Source organism: Diabrotica virgifera, chromosome 6 (assembly GCF_917563875.1).
Source record: "Diabrotica virgifera virgifera chromosome 6, PGI_DIABVI_V3a".
In the NCBI taxonomy this organism is placed as follows: domain Eukaryota; kingdom Metazoa; phylum Arthropoda; class Insecta; order Coleoptera; family Chrysomelidae; genus Diabrotica; species Diabrotica virgifera.
Window position 1 is genome coordinate 81,864,431 of NC_065448.1, and position 24,604 is coordinate 81,889,034.

Consider the following 24,604-nt stretch of genomic DNA (forward strand, 5'->3'; position numbering starts at 1 on the left):
ATAGTGAATATAAAATTCTTAGTTGAATGTCAAAAAATGCCCAATAACCATCTCTTAAAACCTACCAAATTTCATTTGCATATCTCAACCGGTTTTAAAGCAATAAATAAATAATCAGTTTGTAAGAAAAAATTTAACATCCCGTATCTCGGAAACGAAGCTTTTGCGGATATATGATTATAAAGCAAACTGTCATTATTTTTAATGCAGAATTACCCCTTAAAGTTTGTTGAACTTATTTAGTCCCTGAAACACTTTAGACTTATAACACCCTATACTGATGAAGAACATGGCTAGTTGTTAAAGTACATAACTTTTGTATTATCCAACATAAGCGAATGAATAAAAAAAAGAATGTGTGTGTACTTTGTACGCACGTAAGAAGATATTCTTCTATTATATAATAGGTAATTTAAACGAAGTAAATATACTTAAAAGGTTATTTGTACTTATTTTATTTAAAAATCAAACTAACTTTCTTATCTACCACTTTCAAAAAAGAAGAATATCTTCAAAAATTATATAATAATATACTTACAATCATAAAATCTATAAAAAAAAATAAAAAAAAATTGAAGGCACTCATGGGAGTGCCGACAGAAGTGAAAATAATAAGCTTCTTATAGTAAATAAATTACGAGCTCAATGCTTTTTCCCCCTGTAAAAAGAAGTGCTATACCTATATCATATTATACGCGAGGCGTATGCTCTATGCTATTTACGTATACATATACGTAATTTATATACGTACAAAATTTATTTCAGCGAAGCAATGACGGTCGCAACTTCAATACTTTTCCCCATCCAAGAAATGCATAGCGTCCCTAAAGAAATTTTCAATTAAAAAATGTATTTCTTCAAAGCGATGACGTTCCCTAATTTAATATTTTTCCCCATCCAAAAAGTGCACAACGTCCCTCAAGAAGTTTTCACTTCAAATATTTATTTCGTCGAAGCGATGATGGTCGCGATGACGGTCGCTAATTTAATACTTTTTCCCATCCAAAAAGTGCACAACGTCCCTAAAGAAACTTTCAATTCAAAAATTTATTTCGTCGAAGCGATAACGGTCTCTAATTTAATATGTTTCCCCATCCAAAAAGTGCCCAACGTCCCTCAAGAAGTTTTCACTTCAAATATTTATTTCGTCGAAGCGATGACAGTCGCTAATTTAATACTTTTTTCCATCCAAAAATTGCACAACGTCCCTAAAAAAGTTTTCAATTCAAAAATTTATTTCGTGGAAGCGATGACGGTCGCTAATTTAATATTTTCCCCATCCAAAAAGTGCACAAGGTCCCTCAAGAAGTTTTCACTTCAAAAATGTATTTCGTCGAAGCGATGACGGTCGCTAATTTAATACTTTTTCCCCATCAAAAAAGTGCACAACGTCCCTCAAGAAGTTTTCACTTCAAAAATGTATTTCGTCGAAGCGATGACGGTCGCTAATTTAATACTTTCTCCCATCCAAAAAGTGCACAACGTCCCTCAAGAAGTTTTTACTTTAAAAATTTATTTCTTCGAAGCGATGACGGTCGCGACGACGGTTGCCAATTTAATACATTTTCCCATCCAAAAAGTGCACAACGTCCCTAAAAAAGTTTTCACTTCAATAAATATACGTACAAAGTTTATTTCGTCGAAGAGATGACGGTCGCGATGACGGTCGCGAAATAAATCCTTTTTCACCATCCAAAAGTAGGTTTTACATTTATTTTAAATTTAAATACTTCTATACAACTTATGTATACATACACATTATAGATACGTACAAAATTTATTTCGCCGAACAAATGACGGTCGCGAAATAAATCCTTTTTCCCCATCCAAAAATAGGTTTTACATTTATTTTAAATTTAAATACTTCTATACAATTTATATATACATACAAATAATATATAGCATAAGCGATGACGGTCGCAATGACGGTCGCGATGACGGTCGCGATGACGGTCGCCAATTCAATGCTTTTTCCCCTATCCAAAAACCGCACAACGTCCCTAAAGAAGTTTTCACTTCAAAAATAATAACTTGCTTGGGGCTCGAACCCACTTCACGTCTACCGCGCAGTACGAAAGTTGACGCCATTTCAAACTACACCAAACTCTCGTATACGTCATGTGGGAATATACACAAACTAAACGTTTACACCATAAATTTATATGAAGATTTGTTCGTAATCAGATTATGTAAATTAAAGCATTGCCTACTAATAGGTAACTACATTATTTTGTTTACATTTTCCAAATAGATAGGTATTGAAACTATTAGGTATTTCCAACTGAAACATTTAGAATTACGTACCTGCGGCTTTTCAAAACTATTTAAAAAGTCACTATAATTATAAATTTGATTTTATTTCTGTCCACACATCAATAAAAACTAATATTATACAATATTTTTGTTTACCACAATTATTGACAGATCATTTCAAAATTTCAACACTCAATCAGAGCCCGTATAACCACTAATACCATACTGTCGGTGTGCGCATGCGCGGGGATCAATCAAATTTTACCCTCAATCGATTCGCCGCTAAAGAAGAATATCTTCAAAAAACACAATATTAAGAAAACCTGAGGCTATAGTTGAATTTTAATTTCAGTATTTTATAAATGCTAGAATAATCCACAGGGTGTTGCGAACTTTGAGAAAAAAACACAGTTTGATTCGTACACCCGGTATACAATGAAAATTTACCTGTTTTGCAAAAATATTATTACAGAGATATTGACAAAGAATAGGGCTATAACATATTCAAAAAATCATTTAAATCGGACAACAGGTTTAGGAGATACGCGACATCAAAAATGACCCATTTTTTAGGATGCCCGTTTTCTATGACGCGCAGTTTATTTGAGGTCATGTGAATTAAAATAACTACAGCAATATTATATTAGTATCTTATAATACTATTGTGCGCAGCAGAAGTTAAATAAAGTTCAGGATCTTGAATTTAAAATGTATTTTAAGAATTTATAAACTAGACAATCTAATGACAATTATTGAAGTTATTTTTGTTTTCAAAGCATACTAATAAAACAACATGAACTATTATATAGTAGACACTTAGGATTCACCTTTTTAACATTCTCCCTCAATACCTAAGCTCACCTATACTTTTAAACTAAGTTTATTACATATAAACTTGTGCTTTTGAGTACCTAAAGCTTTTGTTAAAATATCTTTAACTGCTGAAAAGGTACTTCATGATATTCTCCCTCAAACGAAAGTTTTTGATTTTGTTCAAGGGGTGTACTAACAGTCTTACAGTCATTTGAAATTTTTCAAGCAATTTCACAACATACTGATCTTGACCAAGTTTCAACTCGTTTTGCTTTCTATTTCGCTCAACTTTCATCCCCAAACAATATGAAATTGACCCTAAGGCCCGGTTTTTCAGTGAGAGGTTAAAATTTTGGTTAGCTAACCTAGTTTAAATTTTAACCAGTATTTTAACCCTCATAGCGTTTTTCAGTGCTTTAAATCAAGTTAAGAAAATCTCGGTTAGCTAACCACTTTTTTTTTTCTTCTGTTGGCAGCAGTAACTGTACGTGCGCATGTGCAATTCGAGAAATAATGATCAATTTGACAGAAAAATAAATAAAAGACGATTTCATAACCAAATTTAAAAAATGATTAATGCAATGCAATATCAAGTTCGGAATCTTTGTTTAGTTCATAACGTCTACCTCGGTTTCATAACAGAAGAGAATTAGAATTACTGGGACGATTTAGACTTTTCTTCCGATTTTGTTTGTCAAAGACCACGGTCTTGTCACTATTTGAACAGATTGACCAGGAAATAAGAAGTCAGACTCTTGGGTAAATATTTAAGTATTTTGCTGTGTAGACATATTATATAAAATCATCTTTTTAAAATATTACTAGGAATCATGCATTAAATCCTGTTACAGTAAGTGTAAACATAGGTACCTGTTACAGTTATATTTAAATATATTTCCTTATAATTCCTTCCTATATAATAACGATAATAATTTATAATTGCAATAATAATAATTTCCTTATAATAATAAGGAGACATTAGAATACTTCCCGCGATGAAAGAAAATAACATAACCCAACTAATCCCTTCTGTCAGGCAGGTACTCAAAAAAAATAAACATGATTCATTCACTGCACCAATGCGCAAGCGTAACCGCAAAATTCGGAGTTAAACCATTTAACGAGGATCGGTTAAAATCGTGGTTAACTTAAACGAGTTTAAGCTCTAACCTAGTACTGAAAAACTGATTAACCATGAATATTTCGGTGACCAAAAAATAAATAGGTTAACCCAGCACTGAAAAACCGGCCCTAAGTCCTTCATACGAAAATGTATTTGTAATTCTGATTTTAGAAATTTTACCTCACTCACATCATTGTAAAAAATGAAAAAATCATCAACATATGCTATGATAACTAGCATTTTATCAGAAATTTTTACAAAAATACAATGTTCAATTTTAGATTGTTTGTAACCTAATTTTTTGAAGAACTTGTGTTGCCTTTTCATACCAAAGCCTAGAAGATTGTTTTAACCCATATATTGCTTTATTTAATTTGCAAACTTTGTTTTCAAAACCGGGCACTTCAAAACCTTTGGGTTGAGACATATATCTAAGTTTCTTGATCAATGTTACCATTTAAGAAAGCTGTTTCTACATCCATGTGATCTTCTTCTAGATTTAGTTCAGCAGTCAATGCAAGTAAAAACCTTAAATTACTGTAACGAATAACAGGTGAAAAAGTCTCGTTATAATCTATGCCATGTTTTTGAGTAAAGCCTTTGGCTACTAAACGAGCTTTATAAGCTAAAATGTCACCATTCTGGTCCCTTTTTTTTTAAAAACCCATTTGTTTTTTACAATGTTTTTTGTTAGAAGGCTTACCTACTAGTTCTCAAGTGTTGTTGATTTTGAACGCATTCATCTCTTTTTCGATAGCTTTAATCCATTCAAAGCTTCTCGAACCTGATAACGCTTCTGAAACAGTTGTGGGTTCTAAATCATCAATAGGAAGGCAAGGCATTGCATAACTAACTCTCTCATTATCAACTGCAAAATCGTCATACATTGTTGGCATTCGTCTATCTCTTTTCGGATATCGCGAACTATATGTATCATCTATCTTTTGCTCTGAAACGTACTTTCTAGTATTTACATCATTTTCGTTTACACTTTCATGCACACTTTCAGTCATATCTTTCTCAAAATCATTGAAACTCTCTACATTACTTACTTCCACACAATCATTCGCTTCATTCTCGCCACAATCATTCTCATTCACACTCTTACTAGTACTTGGACGAATTGAAACTTATTGTTTTCTTGGACTGTAACAGTTTCAGGATCAGCAGGTTCATCTGTTTCAACTTCAGACAACTTTGGAACCATTGCAACTTCAATGTTAGTCTGCTCAAGAGGAAATGACATGCTTCTTTCTTCAAACGGTGTGTCATTCATTTTTTCTTCCAAAAATACAACATCTCGTGCAATTTAAATTTTGTGTGTAACAGGATCTAGCAGTCTGTATCCGGCAGATGTTTCTGAATACCCAACAAAGATTGTTTCTTTACTTTTCTGATCGAGTTTCTTCCGCTTTATTTTTGGAACATGAACATATGCATAACATCCAAAGATACGTAGAATTGTAAGGTCAACTTTGTTTCCAGACCATTTTTCTTCTGGAGTTTTACCTTTCAGTTTCTTGGTTGGTGATCTGTTTAATAAATATACTGCTGTGTTAGCAGCTTCCGCCCACATTTGTTTTTCAGCATTTACCTCGAACAGCATCGAACGTACTTTTTCGAAAATAGTGCGGTTGAACCTTTCGGCAACACCATTCTGTTCAGGACAATATGGCACAGTAAGTTCATGTTTGATGCCTTTGCTTTTTAAAAACTTGTTCATACGAGCATTGCAGTACTCACCACCATTGTCGCTTCTTAAAACTTTAATTTTTCTTTCAGTTTCAGTTTCGACTTCTGCACAAAATTCTTGAAACTTCTCAGGAACTTCGTCTTTTGACTTCAAAAAATAACAAAATACTTTTCTTGTATGGTCATCAATAAGGGTAAACAAATATTTTGAACCAGCATATGATGGAACCTCCATAGGTCCAGCTAGATCTGAATGAACCAAATCGAGTTTATTTTTAGCAACTTCTTTGTTTGGATTTTTAGGAAATGGTTTTCTGGCATGCTTTGCCTTAATACAGCTTTCGCAAAGCTCAGGTGTTTCTTGTTTTTCATAGTGTATACCAGTTGCCATACCATTTTTTAATAGATCCATGCTAAAATGGTTTAAATGACCCAATCTTTTATGCCATAACATCTGTGAATTTTGAGGTTTAGCAATGTTAACTTTTTCCTTAGCCATTGTATTATCCATCGAGATTTGTTGCTGTGGCTTCAGGTCTCTTCTTCACTGCTATCTTTTGATTGTGAAAAAGTCTGCATCCGTTGATGTCAAATACTATAGACCAACCATTGCTTACTAAGGCGTTCACTGATAAGAGATTTACCGATAGGTTTGGTACATACCTAACGTTTTGTATCAATTTTTCTTCTCGACTTTCTCTTAGTGTAACTGTAGCATTACCAGTTCCTTTTACTGTAAGCCTGGAGTCATTTGCCACCACAATCTCTTGACCAGAGGTGGGATTACGAACACTCGATACGAATCGTATTCGCCATGTTTTACCATAAGGCGCTATGGTAAAACATGGCGGATACGATTCGTATCGAGTGTTCGTAATCCCACCTCTGAATTTTTGTTGGTAATATCTGTTAAAATTTCGTATTTTCCGGTCATGTGTGAAGATGCACCGCTGTCAACGTACCATACATCTTCTTTCATGTTGATACCAAATGCAGCGAAACATGTTGTACCACCTTTTTTGTTACTTTTGCTTTGATATTTATTTCTTTCTGGCGATTTGTCCATTTTCTTCTTAGTACATTTATTTTTGTAATGTCCTTTGGAACCGCAACCCCAACAATGTGGTATTTTTTTAAATCTCTGCGCCGAGAGTGCATTGTCTTCTTCACATTTACCTTTTTGCCATTTTTTGTCCTGCAGAAGTTTAGTTTTCACAAAATCAGCTGTAATGTCAACATTTGAATTTTCCAGAGCCATTACCATTGGGTCATATGCTTCTGTGAGACCCTGCAGCATGATTGCACCCAAAAATTCATCATACATCGGTTTTCCAATAGAAGATAGTTGCTGAGATAAGTCAATCGCTTCATTTACATAATCTTCCATTGTACTAAAATTGGATAGTTTAATTGAACATAAATTTCGTAGTAACGAAGCGACGATGAAGACCTTTATCCTCAAATGCTTTTTCAAGTGCAAGCCATGTCTCTACAGCTGTTTTGCATTCCATTACATGAGGATATGTACTCTTATCCAGAGAAAGTGTTATTTTTGAAAGTGCTTTCTCCTCGTGACGCTTTTTTGCTGGATTGTCTAAATTAACAACATTATTACCATGTATTTTTAGAATTTATAAACTAGACAATCTAATGACAATTATTGAAGTTATTTTTGTTTTCAAAGCATACTAATAAAACAACATGAACTAGTATATAGTAGACACTTAGGATATTGCCTTTTTAACATATTACACTGATAACAGATCCCATGGGCTGCATGAATGTCAATTTTGACGTTTCACATAAAATAATATAAATTCAACATGTCACAATTTGGTTGCGATAATGATAAGATAAATGATAAACATCACAACCTAATTATTCACAGCATGTGTGAAAATACATCGTCATAAGTTATTGAAACTAACACCTCTGGGTCTTCGTTAAATTTTTGTAACTGGTAATTTACTTATTGTACCTTTAAATAAATAATTTTGTGTTTGTATTTATTTCAAAAAAAGAAGCAAAAAATGTTTTTTACAAAATTATATTCTTTTATTAGAAAATACATAATAAATGTTTCTAATTTCACATTAAATTTAAGGTCACCTTTCAGCTAGATGCTAGACAAAAAATACGTATTTAATATTTTTCAAAAACCTATCGAATGGCATCAAACACGACCCCCTCCAAAAGCCATAGGTGGGGTGGGGGGTAACTCTAAAATCTTAAATAGCAACCCCCATTTTTTGTTGCAGATTTGGATTCGTCATGAAAAATTAAGCAACATTTATTCGAAAGAATTTTTAGAATTGTTGATAGATGGCGCTAATAAATCATCTTTTTCCAATTATAGCGCCATCTATCAACAATTCTAAAAAATGTTTCAAATAAATGTTGCTTAGTTTTTCATGGTTAATCCAAATCTGCAATAAAAAATATAGGTTGTCATTTAACATTTTAAAGTTAACCCCTGTAAAGTAAGAAGTGGTAGGCTTCTTAGGTTAACTTTGGAGGAGAGGTTATAATGAAACAACTTGTATCTATCATGTCTAGATTCAGAATGGTTTTATTTCCGCTACCTTATACTTGTCGCTGTCACGTCACTCTTACAAACACTACCTATTTATATACATCACATCCCCCTCTTTTTATAATGACAAAATAAACATAACTTTCTTTAACAAATCTTTAAATAAACATTTATAAATTTCCACAATTGTTTCATACATCCTTTACCCCCTTTATTTTATAATAAAATTACTTATAAATCTAGTCTATCAGGTTTTTTAACAATTCGACCTGAAGAGGTTTTGTAGGTAAGTTTATTGGAGAGTGATGATTATCAGAGACATTTTCAAGATTTTGGGACTCACTAGTTTCAGATTCGTTATCTGTATGTTCATCGTCAGAAGTTGCAGGAATGCGAGCTAAAAATTGTCTATTTCCTGCAATTTCCGACCCAGAATTTCTTAATTTAATCGAGTAGGTGTTATCTCTTAATTTATGTGTGATAAAGACCTTCTCTCAATTTGTTTTTATCTTTAATATAAACTTTTTCATTATTTTTAAGCGGTTTTAAATTTATTGTACCTCTATCATAATAAGCTTTTTGAATGTTTTGTCTTTTCTCTGAAAATTGTTGATCACTATTTTAGCATTACATAATTTTGGTTTTAGAATTTTGTCAGTGGTGGGAATCTGAGTTCTAAGTACTCGTGACATTAAAAGTTGAGATGGTGATGGTAAATTTGAATCAATTGGTGTATTTCTAAGTTGTAGCAATGTTAAATATGTATCTTTACCATCTTTAAGAGATTTTCTTAACGCTTTTTTTTAAGTTTGAATATATCTTTCACTTAGACCATTAGATCTATGATTTTCTGGGCTTGACTTTATGCTTTTAAATTCCCATTCTTGACAAAATTTAACAAATTCATTGGCTGTGTATTGTGGTCCACCTTCAGAGTAAAATACTTTTGGTATTCCATGACGAGCAAATATCGATTTTAAATGTGTAATTATAGTTGAACTGGTTGTATCGTTCCACAGACAAATTTCTGGATATTTACTATAATAATCTACCACCATTAAATAACTTTTTTGACCTATGTAAAATATATCGGAGCCAACTTCCTCCCAGGGGAGTGTTGGGATATTGTGTGGAGTCAAAGGTTCTCTCTTTGCATTTTCAAATTGTGGGAAAATTGGGCAACCTTTAACTTCATTCTCAATCTCAACTGTCATGGAAGGCCAATATATTGATTGTCTTGCTAACATTTTACATTTATTTATTCCTTGATGGCCATAGTGAATGGTGTTTTTAACATTTCTTTCCTCATTGCATGAGGAATTATAATTTGACTATTCCTCTCAGCAAACTATCAAAGAAGGTTATTTCATCTTTAATCTTAAAAAATGCTTTTAATCTTTATGTACATATTTTCATATCTTGAATGGCTTTAATTTTATCACTATCAACAGTTTGACCATCTTTATTGTAATTAAATCCTAAAAATTTTATATTTTTGACACCAAAACTACATTTTAACTACATTTTCATAATTAAATTTGACATTATCCTAGCTCTTTCTAAAACTTGATATAAACATTTATCATGTTGTTGTTTTGATGAGCCATAAACAATTAAATCATCAATATATGTTTCTACACCCTCCATATTAAATAATAGTTTACTGAATCTTTTGTGAAATACCTCACTAGCTGAACTAATGCCATAAGGCAGTCTTAAAAATTTATATCTACCATAGCAAGTGTTAAGTGTACATAATTTACTACTTTCATCAAGTTTTATGCTCCAAAATGCTTTTGAGGCATCAAGCTTGCTGAAGTAAACGTTACCTTTTAAATTTGCAGCTATTTCATCAATCGTAGGGAGTTGAAAGTGCTCTCTTTTGATAGCTTTATTCAAGTTTCTAGGATCTATAGATTCTTACCTCTAGGATCTATATTTTCTTACCAAGACTATAGAGTTGACCCAATCTGTAGGTTTAACAACCTTCTCAATTATTCCATTTTTCTCCATTTCAGCTAATTCAAGTTTTAGTTTATCTTTTAACTGTAGTGGGATTTTTCTTGGAGGATGTATAACTGGTTGTGCAGTTTCATTTAGCACGATTTTGTATGGCTCATCCAAGCAGCCTATACCTGAAAAAACTTCTTTAAATATTTCTTTCACATCAGAATAATCATTTTTAAATGTAACTTCTCTAGAATTCAAATTATTTTCAATTTTTTCTATAGCATTGATTATTTTTAATATATTTAAGTGTTTCATTCGAAAATGTTGTTAACCCGCAGTTTGTTTTCTGTAGTTCAACATTAACTTTTAGAGAATTTAACTTATTTCTTGATATTACGTTTGCCATTGCCCCTGTATCTAATCTACAGCTTAATTTATGCTTGGTAACTTTAAAATTTATCATGAAATCATCATCAAAATTGCTATTTTCAGTATTTACCAAGCCTATAAACAAATCATCTGATTTTGAATCATCTACATCTACATATTTAATTTGTTTTTGAAAACATACTTTTGCATAATGCCCTATTTTATTACATAAATTACACTTAGCTTTATATGCATTGCAGGGTTGGCCTCTGTGCTCCATTCCACATCTACTACACCCTGAACTGCTTCCAGATTTACAATTGAACTGGCTGTCTTGGGACTTCGAATTAGTTGGATTAACTCTTCTGTCTTCCCACTGGGCTCTATTTACATATTTCTTATTGAAGTTTCTTTTCTTTATGTAGTGTACCTCCTCTGACTTCATTTTTTTCCGATTAGATTTTCGAACTTTCTATACTTTTACACAGATTGATTGCTTTTTCCAAGCTCATCCCATCTTCGTCATCAGTCTCTGTCTCATCGTTTCATCTGCTACCCCACAAGTTAGGCAAGTCTTAATCAGACTGTCCTCCAAATTCTCTAGCTCACAATTTTTTGCCTTGTTATAAATTTGTTATAATATCTGTTATAAATCTGTCTACTGACTCACCTTCTTCTTGTTTTCTGGTAAACAGGCAATACCTTGCATTTGGGACGTTGCTTTTTGGTTTAAAGTGTGCTTCAAATTTTTTTATAAACAGTTCTAACTTGTCTTTTTCTTCGGTTGAGAACTTTAATGTGTTGTATATTTTGAACCCTTCGTCCCCTATTAACTGTAGTAGTTGTGCACATTGGGTTATTTCAGGTTTCTTTGTTAATTCTGTCGCTTGTAAATAGTTTTTGAATCTTTGTATGAAAAATTTCCAATTTTCATACAAGTTACCTGACATCTGCTTCGAGTTTATTGCTGTCTTGAATTCCCATTATGCTTTTTATATGTTTTTCTTAACGTATTCGGTTTGGTTTCGGTTTCGGCACCATGTAAAGTAACACGTGCTAGGGTTCTTAGGTTAACTTTGAAGGAGAGGTTATAATGAAACAACTTGTATCTATCGTGTCTAGATTCAGAATGGTTTTATTTCCGCTACCTTATACTTGTCGCTGTCACTGAGTGTCACGTCACTCTTACAATGTTACCAACTTGAGTGCGTTCCGAACACTAACTATTTATATACATCACAACTCCCACCCCGCCTGCAGGGGGGTGGAGTGGAGGATCATGTTTGGTGTTAATCGATAGGTTTTTGAAAAATATTAAACAAGTTTTTTTCTTTTTCATTTGAAAATGTATATCTCGAGATATTAGAGCATTTCTATAATTTACCTATGGTATCACAATAAATGGTTTTTTCCGATTATAGCGCCATCTATCAACAATTCGAAAAAATGTCTTAAATAAAAGTTACTTACTTTTACATAAGAAATCCAAATCTGCGATAAAAACTGGGGTTTCTATTTAAGATTTTAAAGTAACCCCCACCCCACCTCCACGGGGTGGAGTGGGGATCGCGTTTGGTATCATTGGATAGAGTTTTAAAAACTATTGAAAACGTGTTTTTCAGTTTTTCGATCCAATGTTTAGTTCGCGAAATATTCGACCGTTTCGAAATATTCGGAAATATGGCCATATTGGCTTTCAACCAATTATGGGATATATCCAATGAACTGTCAATACGGATGGAATAGGCACGAAGACAATTAATGCAGCCACGATACAAGAGAGAGGTCCTAGAGAGAGACAGACAAGGTGCTGGAAACTTTGACAGGCCGTGTAATTTGAGTTGGCTATATCAACTTAAATCGGGGAAATATAAAAGTAAAATTCTAAATATAAAAGTAACATAAAAACATAATCAAGGACTTCTTCACTTTATATAAAACAGTCACTAAATTAAATAGTTTTAAAATTATTTAACTCCTAAATACTTTAGGAAAGTAGGTATTTGTTTTCATAAATAAAAATAACAATTATGAAAAGTATTTACCAGGTGTATTTACCAAAAGTGTTTACCAGGCCAACTATCATAAAAGAAATACGAAGTAAACGACTGTTTAACAGGCCAACTATCATAAAAGAAATACGAAGTAAACGACTATTTATTTCGTGGTTCATTCTTATACGCCATTCTCCATTCTCCTGTAGAGGTCCATATATTTTCCTTAAAATTTTTCTTTCCCATCTAAGAAGTTGTTCCTCTTGTTCACTAGTCAAAGTCCATGGTTCTGATGCATACATTACTACAGGTCTCATAACTGTTGTGTATATTTTTACTTTTGAATTAATATATATTGATTTTGCGTTTAAGATATTCTGTAGGCTGTAGAAGCATTTGTTTCCAAGTGAAATTCTTGCTGTTACCTCATCACTGTTTTTATTTCCTTCTGTAATTGTTAATTCTAAATATTTGAAACGGTCCACTCTTTCAAATATTTGCCTGCTCAGAGATATGTTGCCTTTTGTTTGTACTTTTTCTCGAGTTGTTATCATGTACTTTGTCTTTGAGACATTAACTTCTAGACCCATAGTCTGTGCCGCTTCTTTAAAATAAGTATAAATCTTTTCTAGGTCTTTTAATGTCAATATGATTATGTCTATATCATCTGCGTAGGCAACGACCTGATTGAGCTTTGTAAATATTATACCATCCCTATCTATAGGAGTTTTCCTGATTACTTGTTCCAAGCAAGGTTAAAAAGTGTTGTTGACAGCGCATCCCCTTGTGTTAGACCTTCATTAATGTTAAATTCATCGGACAGTTGATTTTGGATCCTTACTTTTGCTTTGGTGTTGGTTAGGCACAGTTTTACTAGTCTGATTAGGTTTTTTGTCACATTTAACTCTTGCATTCGCTATATAATTCCTTTCTAATTATTGAGTCATACGCTTGTTTGAAATCTACAAATAGATGATGTATGTAGTTCGATATTCCGCTCGTAGAATTTTTCCAGCATTTATGTTACTTTAAATATTTGGTCTATAGTTGACCTGCCTTTCCTGAATTCTCTTTGATAATCCTCTGTTGTTTGTTCCATTATATTATTTAGTCTTCCTTCCAATATTTTGCTAAATATTTTGTATCCAACGTTTAATAGTGATATTCCCCGGTGATTATTGCAATCTAACTTATCTCCCTTCTTATGTATAGGGCATATCACTGCAATTTTCCATTGTTCTGGCATTATTTCTGTAGTCCATATGTCTAGTATTAACTTTGATATTTCACTCTGTATTCTATGTCCTCCATATTTTAACATTTCTACAGTTATTGTATTGCATCCTGGGGCCTTGCTTTTTTTCACTTTTTTTATTACATCTGTTATTTCTGCTTCTTTTGGTGCATATTGGTCTACTCAGCCTCTCCTACTAGTCTTAACTCTTCTATTTCGTAACGTTGATTTTGTTTATTCAACAGTTCTTTAAAACGTTCTCTACACCGTTTTAGCACTGCTTTTTCGTCTGCTATTAAGTCACCATTTTTGTCTTTGCATAATTTTGTTCTTGGTTGGAAATCTTTTTTTTCCAAATTTATTTCCTTATAGAATAGTTTTATTTCATGTTTTTGTTCATGTTCTTCTAGCCTTTCAATCTTTTCTTTATTTTGTTTCCTCTTTTTAAATAGTAGGTGTTTTTTAATTGTCGTCTTCTGGTAGTATATTCCTCTTTGGTTTCTTCCGTACTGTTGTTCAGCATTTTAAGCCTAGCTTGATTTTTTTGTTCCATTAGTCTCTGACAGTCTTTGTCATACTATCTCTTTTGGATAGGTTCTTTGCTTTCCCCCACTACTTCTTTTGCAGCTGTTATCACTGCTTATTTTAAAACCCTCCATTTATCTTGGATATTTCTGACCTGATTTTCATTTATTTTATTACATTGTTAAATTATGTTTTCTATTTTCGTTTCATATCTTGCTCTCTTTTCCTCATTAGAGGCCAATATATTTCTGAAGCGTATTTGATCTTTTTTCACCTTTCTCTGTTTCCATGGCAGTAATTTTTTGTTTATATTTAATTAGCACAAGGTGGTGATCGGAACTGCTGTTTGCCCATCTATGATTTCTCACATCTGAAATGTCTGAAAAATTTGCATGAGGGCATAATTTTATATCCTTTATCGAAAACACAAGTAACGGGGCTGATCGGTGCGGGGGCATTTTTGACCATCTTATCCCGCTATAGCCTTTACACTTTTTAGATTGGAACAGGAGATATACTTTTACAAAATAATTTTAAGTCGATTATTTTGCGCTCAAGTCTATAAAAATTTGGGACAATTTTCACAATCCATTATATGCTACAAATGATGACCAGTGACTGAAATATTTGCGTTTGGTAGTGTTGCCATGTCCTTAGAATAAATCGAGAAAGAGCATGTGATATGGTTCTTTTCATGAGCATTTTTCAGTGCGTCACAAATGATAGAAAAAAAGGTTAGTGCGTGATAAATACACATTTTTATTCTAACATGACATTTTAGTTAAATCTGTCAGTTGTCACATTTTATTTGCAACTTGCTATAAAAACAAATCAATTGTGTTTATTGCATTTATAAAATGGTATTTTCTTTTATTTGTATAGTCTTATAAATTGTACAGATTAATTTTTTTTTATATAGAATAATCTAAACCAAAGCCAGAATCAGAGAGAAAAAAATATTATTCTATATAAAAAAAATTTAATCTGTACAATTTATAAGACTATACAAATCAAAGAAAATACCATTTTATAAATGCAATAAACACAATTGATTTGTTTTTATACCAAGTTGCAAATAAAATTTGACAACAATCAGATTTAACTAAAATGTCATGTTAGAATAAAAATGTGTATTTATCACGCACTAACCTTTTTTCTATCATTTGTGACGCACTGAAAAATGCTCATGAAAAGAACCATATCACATGCTCTTTCCCGATTTATTCTAAGGACATGGCAACACTACCAAACGCAAATATTTCAGTCACTGGTCATCATTTGTAGCATATAATGGATTGTGAAAATTGTCCCAAATTTTTATAGGCTTGAGCGCAAAATAATCGACTTAAAATTATTTTGTAAAAGTATATCTCCTGTTCCAATCTAAAAAGTGTAAAGGCTATAGCGGGATAAGATGGTCAAAAATGCCCCCGCACCGATCAGCCCCGTTACTTGTGTTTTCTATAAAGGATATAAAATTATGCCCTCATGCAAATTTTTCAGACATTTCAGATGTGAGAAATCATAGATGGGTAAACAGCAGTTCCGATCACCACCTTGTGCTAATTAAATATAAACAAAAAATTACTGCCAAGGAAACAGAGAAAGGTGAAAAAAGATCAAATACGCTTCAGAAATATATTGGCCTCTAATGAGGAAAAGAGAGCAAGATATGAAACGAAAATAGAAAACATAATTTAACAATGTAATAAAATAAATGAAAATCAGGTCAGAAATATCCAAGATAAATGGAGGGTTTTAAAATAAGCAGTGATAACAGCTGCAAAAGAAGTAGTGGGGGAAAGCAAAGAACCTATCCAAAAGAGATAGTATGACAAAGACTGTCAGAGACTAATGGAACAAAAAAATCAAGCTAGGCTTAAAATGCTGAACAACAGTACGGAAGAAACCAAAGAGGAATATACTACCAGAAGACGACAATTAAAAAACACCTACTATTTAAAAAGAGGAAACAAAATAAAGAAAAGATTGAAAGGCTAGAAGAACATGAACAAAAACATGAAATAAAACTATTCTATAAGGAAATAAATTTGGAAAAAAAAGATTTCCAACCAACAAGAACAAAATTATGCAAAGACAAAAATGGTGACTTAATAGCAGACGAAAAAGCAGTGCTAAAACGGTGTAAAGAACGTTTTAAAGAACTGTTGAATAAACAAAATCAACGTTACGAAATAGAAGAGTTAAGATTAGTAGGAGAGGCTGAAGTAGACCAATATGCACCAAAAGAAGCAGAAATAACAGATGTAATAAAAAAAGTGAAAAAAAGCAAGGCCCCAGGATGCAATACAATAACTGTAGAAATGTTAAAATATGGAGGACATAGAATACAGAGTGAAATATCAAAGTTAATACTAGACATATGGACTACAGAAATAATGCCAGAACAATGGAAAATTGCAGTGATATGCCCTATACATAAGAAGGGAGATAAGTTAGATTGCAATAATCACCGGGGAATATCACTACTAAACGTTGGATACAAAATATTTAGCAAAATATTGGAAGGAAGACTAAATAATATAATGGAACAAACAACAGAGGATTATCAAAGAGAATTCAGGAAAGGCAGGTCAACTATAGACCAAATATTTAAAGTAACACAAATGCTGGAAAAATTCTACGAGCGGAATATCGAACTACATACATCATCTATTTGTAGATTTCAAACAAGCGTATGACTCAATAATTAGAAAGGAATTATATAGCGAATGCAAGAGTTAAATGTGACAAAAAACCTAATCAGACTAGTAAAACTGTGCCTAACCAACACCAAAGCAAAAGTAAGGATCCAAAATCAACTGTCCGATGAATTTAACATTAATGAAGGTCTAACACAAGGGGATGCGCTGTCAACAACACTTTTTAACCTTGCGTTGGAACAAGTAATCAGGAAAACTCCTATAGATAGGGATGGTATAATATTTACAAAGCTCAATCAGGTCGTTGCCTACGCAGATGATATAGACATAATCATATTGACATTAAAAGACCTAGAAAAGATTTATACTTATTTTAAAGAAGCGGCACAGACTATGGGTCTAGAAGTTAATGTCTCAAAGACAAAGTACATGATAACAACTCGAGAAAAAGTACAAACAAAAGGCAACATATCTCTGAGCAGGCAAATATTTGAAAGAGTGGACCGTTTCAAATATTTAGAATTAACAATTACAGAAGGAAATAAAAACAGTGATGAGGTAACAGCAAGAATTTCACTTGGAAACAAATGCTTCTACAGCCTACAGAATATCTTAAACGCAAAATCAATATATATTAATTCAAAAGTAAAAATATACACAACAGTTATGAGACCTGTAGTAATGTATGCATCAGAACCATGGACTTTGACTAGTGAACAAGAGGAACAACTTCTTAGATGGGAAAGAAAAATTTTAAGGAAAATATATGGACCTATACAGGAGAATGGAGAATGGCGTATAAGAATGAACCACGAAATAAATAGTCGTTTACTTCGTATTTCTTTTATGATAGTTGGCCTGGTAAACACGTTGGTTAGGACACGTAGAAAGGATGGATGCTAAGAGAAATACAAAAAAGTACTTAGAAAAGAATTAAACGGGAAGAGACCGAGAGGTAGGCCTAGTGTTACGTTGGGATGTCCACGAGTTACTTTACGCAAAGATCCCTAGGTTCGAAATTAAATTATAGAAAATAACTTTCGATTACAGAAAATTACCCCTATTAAAAATACGCAAGTGTAGCTTAAAACAAAGTTTTTATTTGGATGTTATCCGAAGAATGTTACAAACTCGACTGACTTAAAAACATAATATCCAATATCTACACATTCCTTAAAACTGCAATACATTCTTATCATAGGTTTCAATCTCAAGTGGGCTGGCTAGTAAGCCCATCATCCCTTCACCTTAAAACAACGAAAGACAAACCATATGGCTCGCCGTATGTATAAATCAGAAATATCTTTTAAACACGAACACTGCCATATTTTATAATGACTCGACATTCTCCCACCTTGGGGAATTTGACAAAATTTCTCAAAAAATACAGAGAGTCACGAAAAATTACAATAAAATATCAAATAAAGTGAAAAGTAAAATATATCAAAAACAAACAGTCATGAAAAAATCAAGTCAAGAAAATGTCACTTGAATCTTACAGGAGTTTTAACTACCCGGCCACTTCGCGTACATCTTTCATTTAAATCGGGTGCTCTGCTTTTTGTCACTCCCGCACTTATTTCACTTGATTCTTCCTCAGCCTGGAGCTGACAACCGTTCTCTTGAGGCACTGTCTTTGGAGCCGCATCCCGTAGGGTAATACCCTGGATATTCTCGCCAGCAGTAACTGCCTCCACGACTTCCACTGGGTAAAGCCTTTGCAACGGTCTCAGAAGTTGGCCTTGTGCCGTCGCAAGACGAACTAACCGCCCCTGATTATCTCTACCGGGTAAAAGTTCAATAACTTTTCCTAAAGGCCACTGAAGACGCTTGATGTTGTCGTTGCCTACTAAAACGACATCCCCGATAGACACTTTCGTCTTCTTCGTTCCCGCTTTGAGTTGAGCCAGATATTCAGCACGAAATCTTTTTCGCAAATGATTTCTCAACTCTTGCAAACGGCGTATTTTGTGTGTGAGAGAATTCTGCTCTAGCAAATCACAATCCGGCAACTCGTAACTGACTTGCTCACGTAAAAACATACCTGGAGTCAACGCGGCTAACTCAGTAGGATCATCCGAAATATACGTCAACGGCCGCGAGTTGACTATACTCTCACAATCACACAACAATGTCAATAAGTCTTCATAATTGAGAGACGCTCGACCCAAAACTTTTCGCAAAAGTCCTTTCACAATACCTATTAATCGCTCCCAAAATCCACCCCACCATGTAGCTGTAGGGGGGTTGAAACGCCACTTAATACGTTGTGTGGAACTATATTCCGCGATCATGTTCCAGTCTAATTGCTTAAGCGCGTTGTCAAGTGCCGTAAAATTCGTTCCATTGTCACTATAAACCGTTCTCGGGCGTCCACGCCTTGCAACAAAGCGACGGAAAGCTTGAATAAATGCATTTGTTGACAAGGAGGTAACGAGTTCCAGATGAACTGCGCGATAAACGGCACAAGTGAACAAACAAATCCATGCCTTCTCGCCCGATTTCAAGTAAAGAGGCCCAGCTAAGTCCACCCCGGAAATCTCGAACACTGCAGCATCTCGAACTCTGTCGGCCGGCAATGAAGGCGTTTGTACTTCGAACGATTTCCCATCTTGTCTCTTGCACACACCACATTCTTTTAAAATGGACCGCACAATCCGTCTACCCCCTAAAGTCCAATATTTTTCGCGGAGCAAACTAAGCAGTCCCTGTGTACCAACGTGACAAGAGTTTTTGTGTAAGCTCAAAATCAACTTGCGCACTATAAAATGTTCACCCGGAAGTAAGATAGGCAGACGAAAATCTTCCGTGTCAACTCTCTCTGTAACGCAAGTTTTTAAACGTATAAGTCCAAATTAATCTACAAACGTGATCAGCGAGGAAATTCGTTTCGTATCTGAACCGAACGCTTCGTTCTGCACTAACTTCAACACAAACATTTCGGCTTTGTCAATTTCCTCCGCTACCAATTCGTCTGTAAGTTTTCCATTCGAATTTCTCGTATTGTAACAAAATCGTAGCGTCCAAGCCATCATTCTTAACAGTTTTGTGTACTGAGAAAAGTAACGCAGGTGCCAATCGTCGGACGTCGTATTCAGTAGTGACGAAATGGCTTTTTTCTTTTTCTCAGTGCCGACTTCTTCATCAACCTCTACTTTTTGTTGGGGCCAATAATTTTCGTTTCTGTACAACCATTCCGGGCCTTCCCACCATCGAGATTCGAACAATTGCCGAACACCACAGCCTCTTGATGGAAGATCGGCAGGGTTGAGAGAACCAGGCACATACTTCCAACACTCAGCATTGGCTAAATTTCTAATCTCCTGAACTCTATTAAAAACAAAAACAGTCATCCTTACGTTGAATCCAAGAAAGAACCGTAGTGGAATCACTCCAAAAATAAGACTCAACATGCTGAGAAAATTGTCTTTTGACTGACTGATAAAGTCTAGCACCAATAGTGGCTGCCAACAGTTCCAATCTAGGTATAGAAATCTTCTTCAAAGGAGCCACACGACTCTTAGCTGCTACAAGAAAAATCGAAACACCATTATTCCGAAGAACTCTCAAAAATACTACGGCTGCATAAGCTTTCTTACTTGCATCTGAAAAGGTGTGCAAACTCCAATGGTCAGCTTCAATGGGCCCAACCTGGATCCAACGTGGAATCTCAATACTCGACAGTTCAGGAAGATGAGTAACCCATTGACAAAATTCCTCAGCCATGTCATTCTCGACTGGTGCATCCCATCCCAGGCGCTTTTCCCAAAGTTTCTGCAGCAACAGTTTAGGGAACAGAGATACTGGACAGGTAAAACCAATAGGGTCAAATATACTCTGAGCTACAGAAAGCATCAGTCTCTTAGTTATGGGTTCTTTTCTGACCACTCCCTGAAAAATTTCACCATTGATTTTTAGTGTGTCTCTTGAGGAGTCCCAGAGAAGACCAAGAACAGGGACAACTGTTTTTGTACTACCAGAAGACTCCCACCCTCTCAAATCCATCTTAGCTTCCTCCATGATGGCAGTTGCTTCTGATACGAACTTTCTCAACTCATTCTCATCGGTAACACTAGTCACACAATTATCTACATAGAACCAAATCATAAGCCTTTCAATTGTATTTTTAGAGTACGGCATATCATTACAACATTTCTCCAGCGCCTTTATTAAATGAAATTCTATAGTAGCACCCAGAAGAAATGGGCTACAGTTGACTCCAAAAACAACTCTCCTATGTCGAAATACAAATTCCTTTCCTTCATTGTTTACCCATAGGAACCTCAAAAAATCTCTGTCCTTCGAATATACAGAAATTTGAAGAAAAGCCTTTCGAATATCCGACACACCTATTTTTTGTTGTCTGAACCGTAATAACACAGAAGGAATAAGGTCAATAAGATTAGGCCCTACCTCTAAACACTGGTTCAAAGAAGGACGACCCTGTTCATGAGATGATGCATCAAAGACTGGCCTAATTTTCGTGGTTTCGCTAGTATTTTTAATAACGGGCCTGTGAGGCAAATAGTGCACACAATTATTCTCTTCGGGATTATTTACTATTTCGATCACACCCTTGTTCAACCACTCATTGAATATTAAATTATACGATTCAAACAAATTGGACTTTTCCAACTTATTTAAAGTAGTATCTAACCTTCTTCTAGCGACAACTAAATTATCTGAAATTAAAAGATGCTTGTTCAACCAAGGTAACATAACCTCATACCTACCTTCGTTGTCACATCGGATAGTCTCATAGAAAAAATTCTTAGCCTCCTTGGCCGCCACCTCTCGTGTCAATTTTTCTACAGGATCGGTTATCCCAATAATATCAAGCTCCCAGAGTTTCGCCACAGAAGAACTATCAACAAACAACGCAATCGACATCATAGGTGTGCTGAAATTAGAAGCAACTGCCGGCACCTTGCCTTTAAGGCCGCGTCTCACCATCAAATAATTTGATCAAACAGTTTGAGCAAACTTGACGTACGAGAGGAAGTACGTCAAAGTGACGTCACAATTGCAGTTTGTTGAAATTCTAAAAATCGGTGTTCTCACGATCAGTCTAGTTTGATCAAATTTTCTGTATTAATAGTTGTCTAACTTGTTTGAACTTAATCTAATCCACAATGAAAATTGAAAATGAAATGAAAAGGCTGGAGTGAGGAGTGCTGAAGGGAGTTGTGACTTTACTTTGTTGTCAAGTACTAAGTAGGGCACCTATTACCACTGTTCGGGCATATCAGGCAGAAAAAATAGAAAAGAAAGAATGTAGGCTAGACCTGGAATTTTTCCATGAAATGAAAGCCCTAATAAAAACTAAATTGTGTACAAGAAGACATTGGGAAAAAATACATCTATGAGTGAAAGCATCAACAGTGCGAACAGGTACGAATCAAAGATTGAATTAACAGTATGTATTTATATTTAAACAATATTGTTCTTTACAGATTAATTGTTGCTTTACGCTATGTAGGCACAGGGCTCACATTAAAAAGGGTAAGCTTTTCCACGACAATTGCATATAATTTTTCTAAATTAGCAACAAATTTAATAGCAAATGGCAGTTTTCACGTTGTCTAGAAGCTATGGATGGAAACATTTTTTTTTTTTGAGCAGGTGGTAAATATTCTAAATACCGTACCCAGCCGTGTCCACTTAAGGATGGCTAAGCGTGTGTTGGATTCAGAGAGGAAGAGTTTACCCCCATGCATTTCCCCCTAAGAAGTCCTGCCTACGGGCACCCTCTGGCTAACTGCCTACCAACTAAAGTCCACCCCCTTCTCCCCCGGTGCACACGGTACAAATTCCTTGGCGGATGTAACTTCGAGTGCAGCGGGGCAGTCTGTCAAGCCTAATACGGCTCAGATAACGTTCCAAAAAGATAAAAGAAAAAAGAAAAGAAAATAATGTATACAACAGGCAAATAATTATCTATATGATGTCATGCTTAAAATATACACATATTTACACATACAGACATTCAAACATACATAGTACACACAAACACATATACACATATATACTTCGTCCGTAGTTTAGTTTCATCAATCCAGTACAAGTCTATCCACCTTGATCCTCTCTCGCTCTCTCAAGCGTCTCCTTTTTCTTCATAATCCCGGTTATCAGATCGACCACCAAATTAAAGTTATCTTTGCTTTGCAAAGATTTTTCCATAACGTTATCAATGGAGATTTCTCCTAACCTTGTTTCTAGAATCAATCTCTCTCTTTCAAAGAGCCTGCAGACAAATATGCAGTGTTGAGCGTCGTCTCTGATGTTGCATTCTGAACATTGGTCATCTACTGTCTTCTTGATAACATACGTATACGATCTAAAGGAACCATGGCCGGTGAGGAACTGTGTAAAATAATAATTTAATCTTTTATACTTACATGCAGACCAGGCCACCACATCTGGAATGAGCCTTTTGGTCCATTGAGCCTTTTCGATTTGTGCCTCCCATTCACCTTGCCATTCTTGGTACATCTGTCTTCTTACCTCAGACTTTATGTGGGGCAAGTGGCCGTAATCATTTGCATATAATAGCATTCTTTCTTTGGCTAGGAGGTGAATGGGGAGAGTACCTGATATTGCCTGAAGGGCAATTGTCGAGGTAGTCCGGTACGCACTTGTTAGTCTCAAGAGGGGTTTTCTTTGTGATTTTTCCAGCATGTTTTTATACTTTGTCATTCTCAAAACTTCGTACCATATGGGGGCACCATACAGAAGAGTAGAATGCACTACCTGAAGGTACATTCTTCTTTTATGACTGCTTGGTCCGCCGATATTTGGCATGATCTTTGATAATGCAGTGGTCCTTCCTTCTGCTTTCTGGACTATTTTACTAAGATGTTTGGTATATCTAAGACCTGTATCCAGGTGTATGCCCAAGTATTTCGTACAATTTGTCGGCTCTATTCTTGTACTACCTACCATGAAAGTTAGATTGGGTCGTTTTCTTGGGCCTTTTAAAATGACAATTTCTGTTTTATGTGTAGCCAATTCGAGATCTTGTTCCCTCATCCAGTCATATACTTTCCTACAACTTTTATTCACTATATCTTCTAAGTCCCAGTTCGTTTCAGTCTGAATCAGTAGCGCTAGATCATCTGCATACGCAATAGCTTTGACTTTACTTCCATAGGTAATTTCCAGAACCCCGTTATACAGAACATTCCATAATGTTGGTCCCAGTACGGATCCTTGCGGTACTCCTGCTGTGGTTTGCAGGTCTTTAGGCTTCGCCACCTGGACATACCTTTCATTAAGGTAGTTCTTGATTATATTTACTAAATATTCTGACACTCTTGACTTTTCCAGAGCTTTGACGATGTGACCCCAATTGGCAGAATTAAATGCATTTTTCACATCGAACATCACGAGAACGGCCCATCTTTTCCTCGTCTCTTTGACCGTGTCAGTTATTGCCTTTACCGCATCTATTGTGGA

At 34.6% G+C, this 24,604-nt stretch overlaps 1 protein-coding gene across 1 annotated transcript; it reads right to left on the reverse strand.

The window, feature by feature from the left end:
* Positions 1-7,287: 7,287 nt before the first annotated feature.
* LOC126886109 (uncharacterized) lies at positions 7,288-22,039 on the reverse strand. Its single transcript, XM_050652953.1, has 3 exons — positions 21,883-22,039; positions 21,127-21,831; positions 7,288-7,475 (listed from the first exon to the last, which is right to left on the reverse strand). The coding sequence occupies exons 1-3, from the start codon at positions 22,037-22,039 to the stop codon at positions 7,288-7,290; spliced, it is 1,050 nt and encodes a 349-aa protein (XP_050508910.1).
* Positions 22,040-24,604: the final 2,565 nt, after the last annotated feature.

What these genes read in the sequence shown, in the direction of transcription:
- LOC126886109 (XM_050652953.1), bottom strand. Translation starts at nt 22,039, where the DNA reads ATGTCGATTGCGTTGTTTGTTGATAGTTCTTCTGTGGCGAAACTCTGG. An exon ending in TATCCGATGTGACAACGAAG is followed by an intron (nt 21,832 to 21,882) that starts GTAGGTATGAGG and finishes TTTTAATTTCAG; the next exon opens with ATAATTTAGTTGTCGCTAGA. An exon ending in GAGAGGGTGGGAGTCTTCTG is followed by an intron (nt 7,476 to 21,126) that starts GTAGTACAAAAA and finishes TTGTTAATTTAG; the next exon opens with ACAATCCAGCAAAAAAGCGT.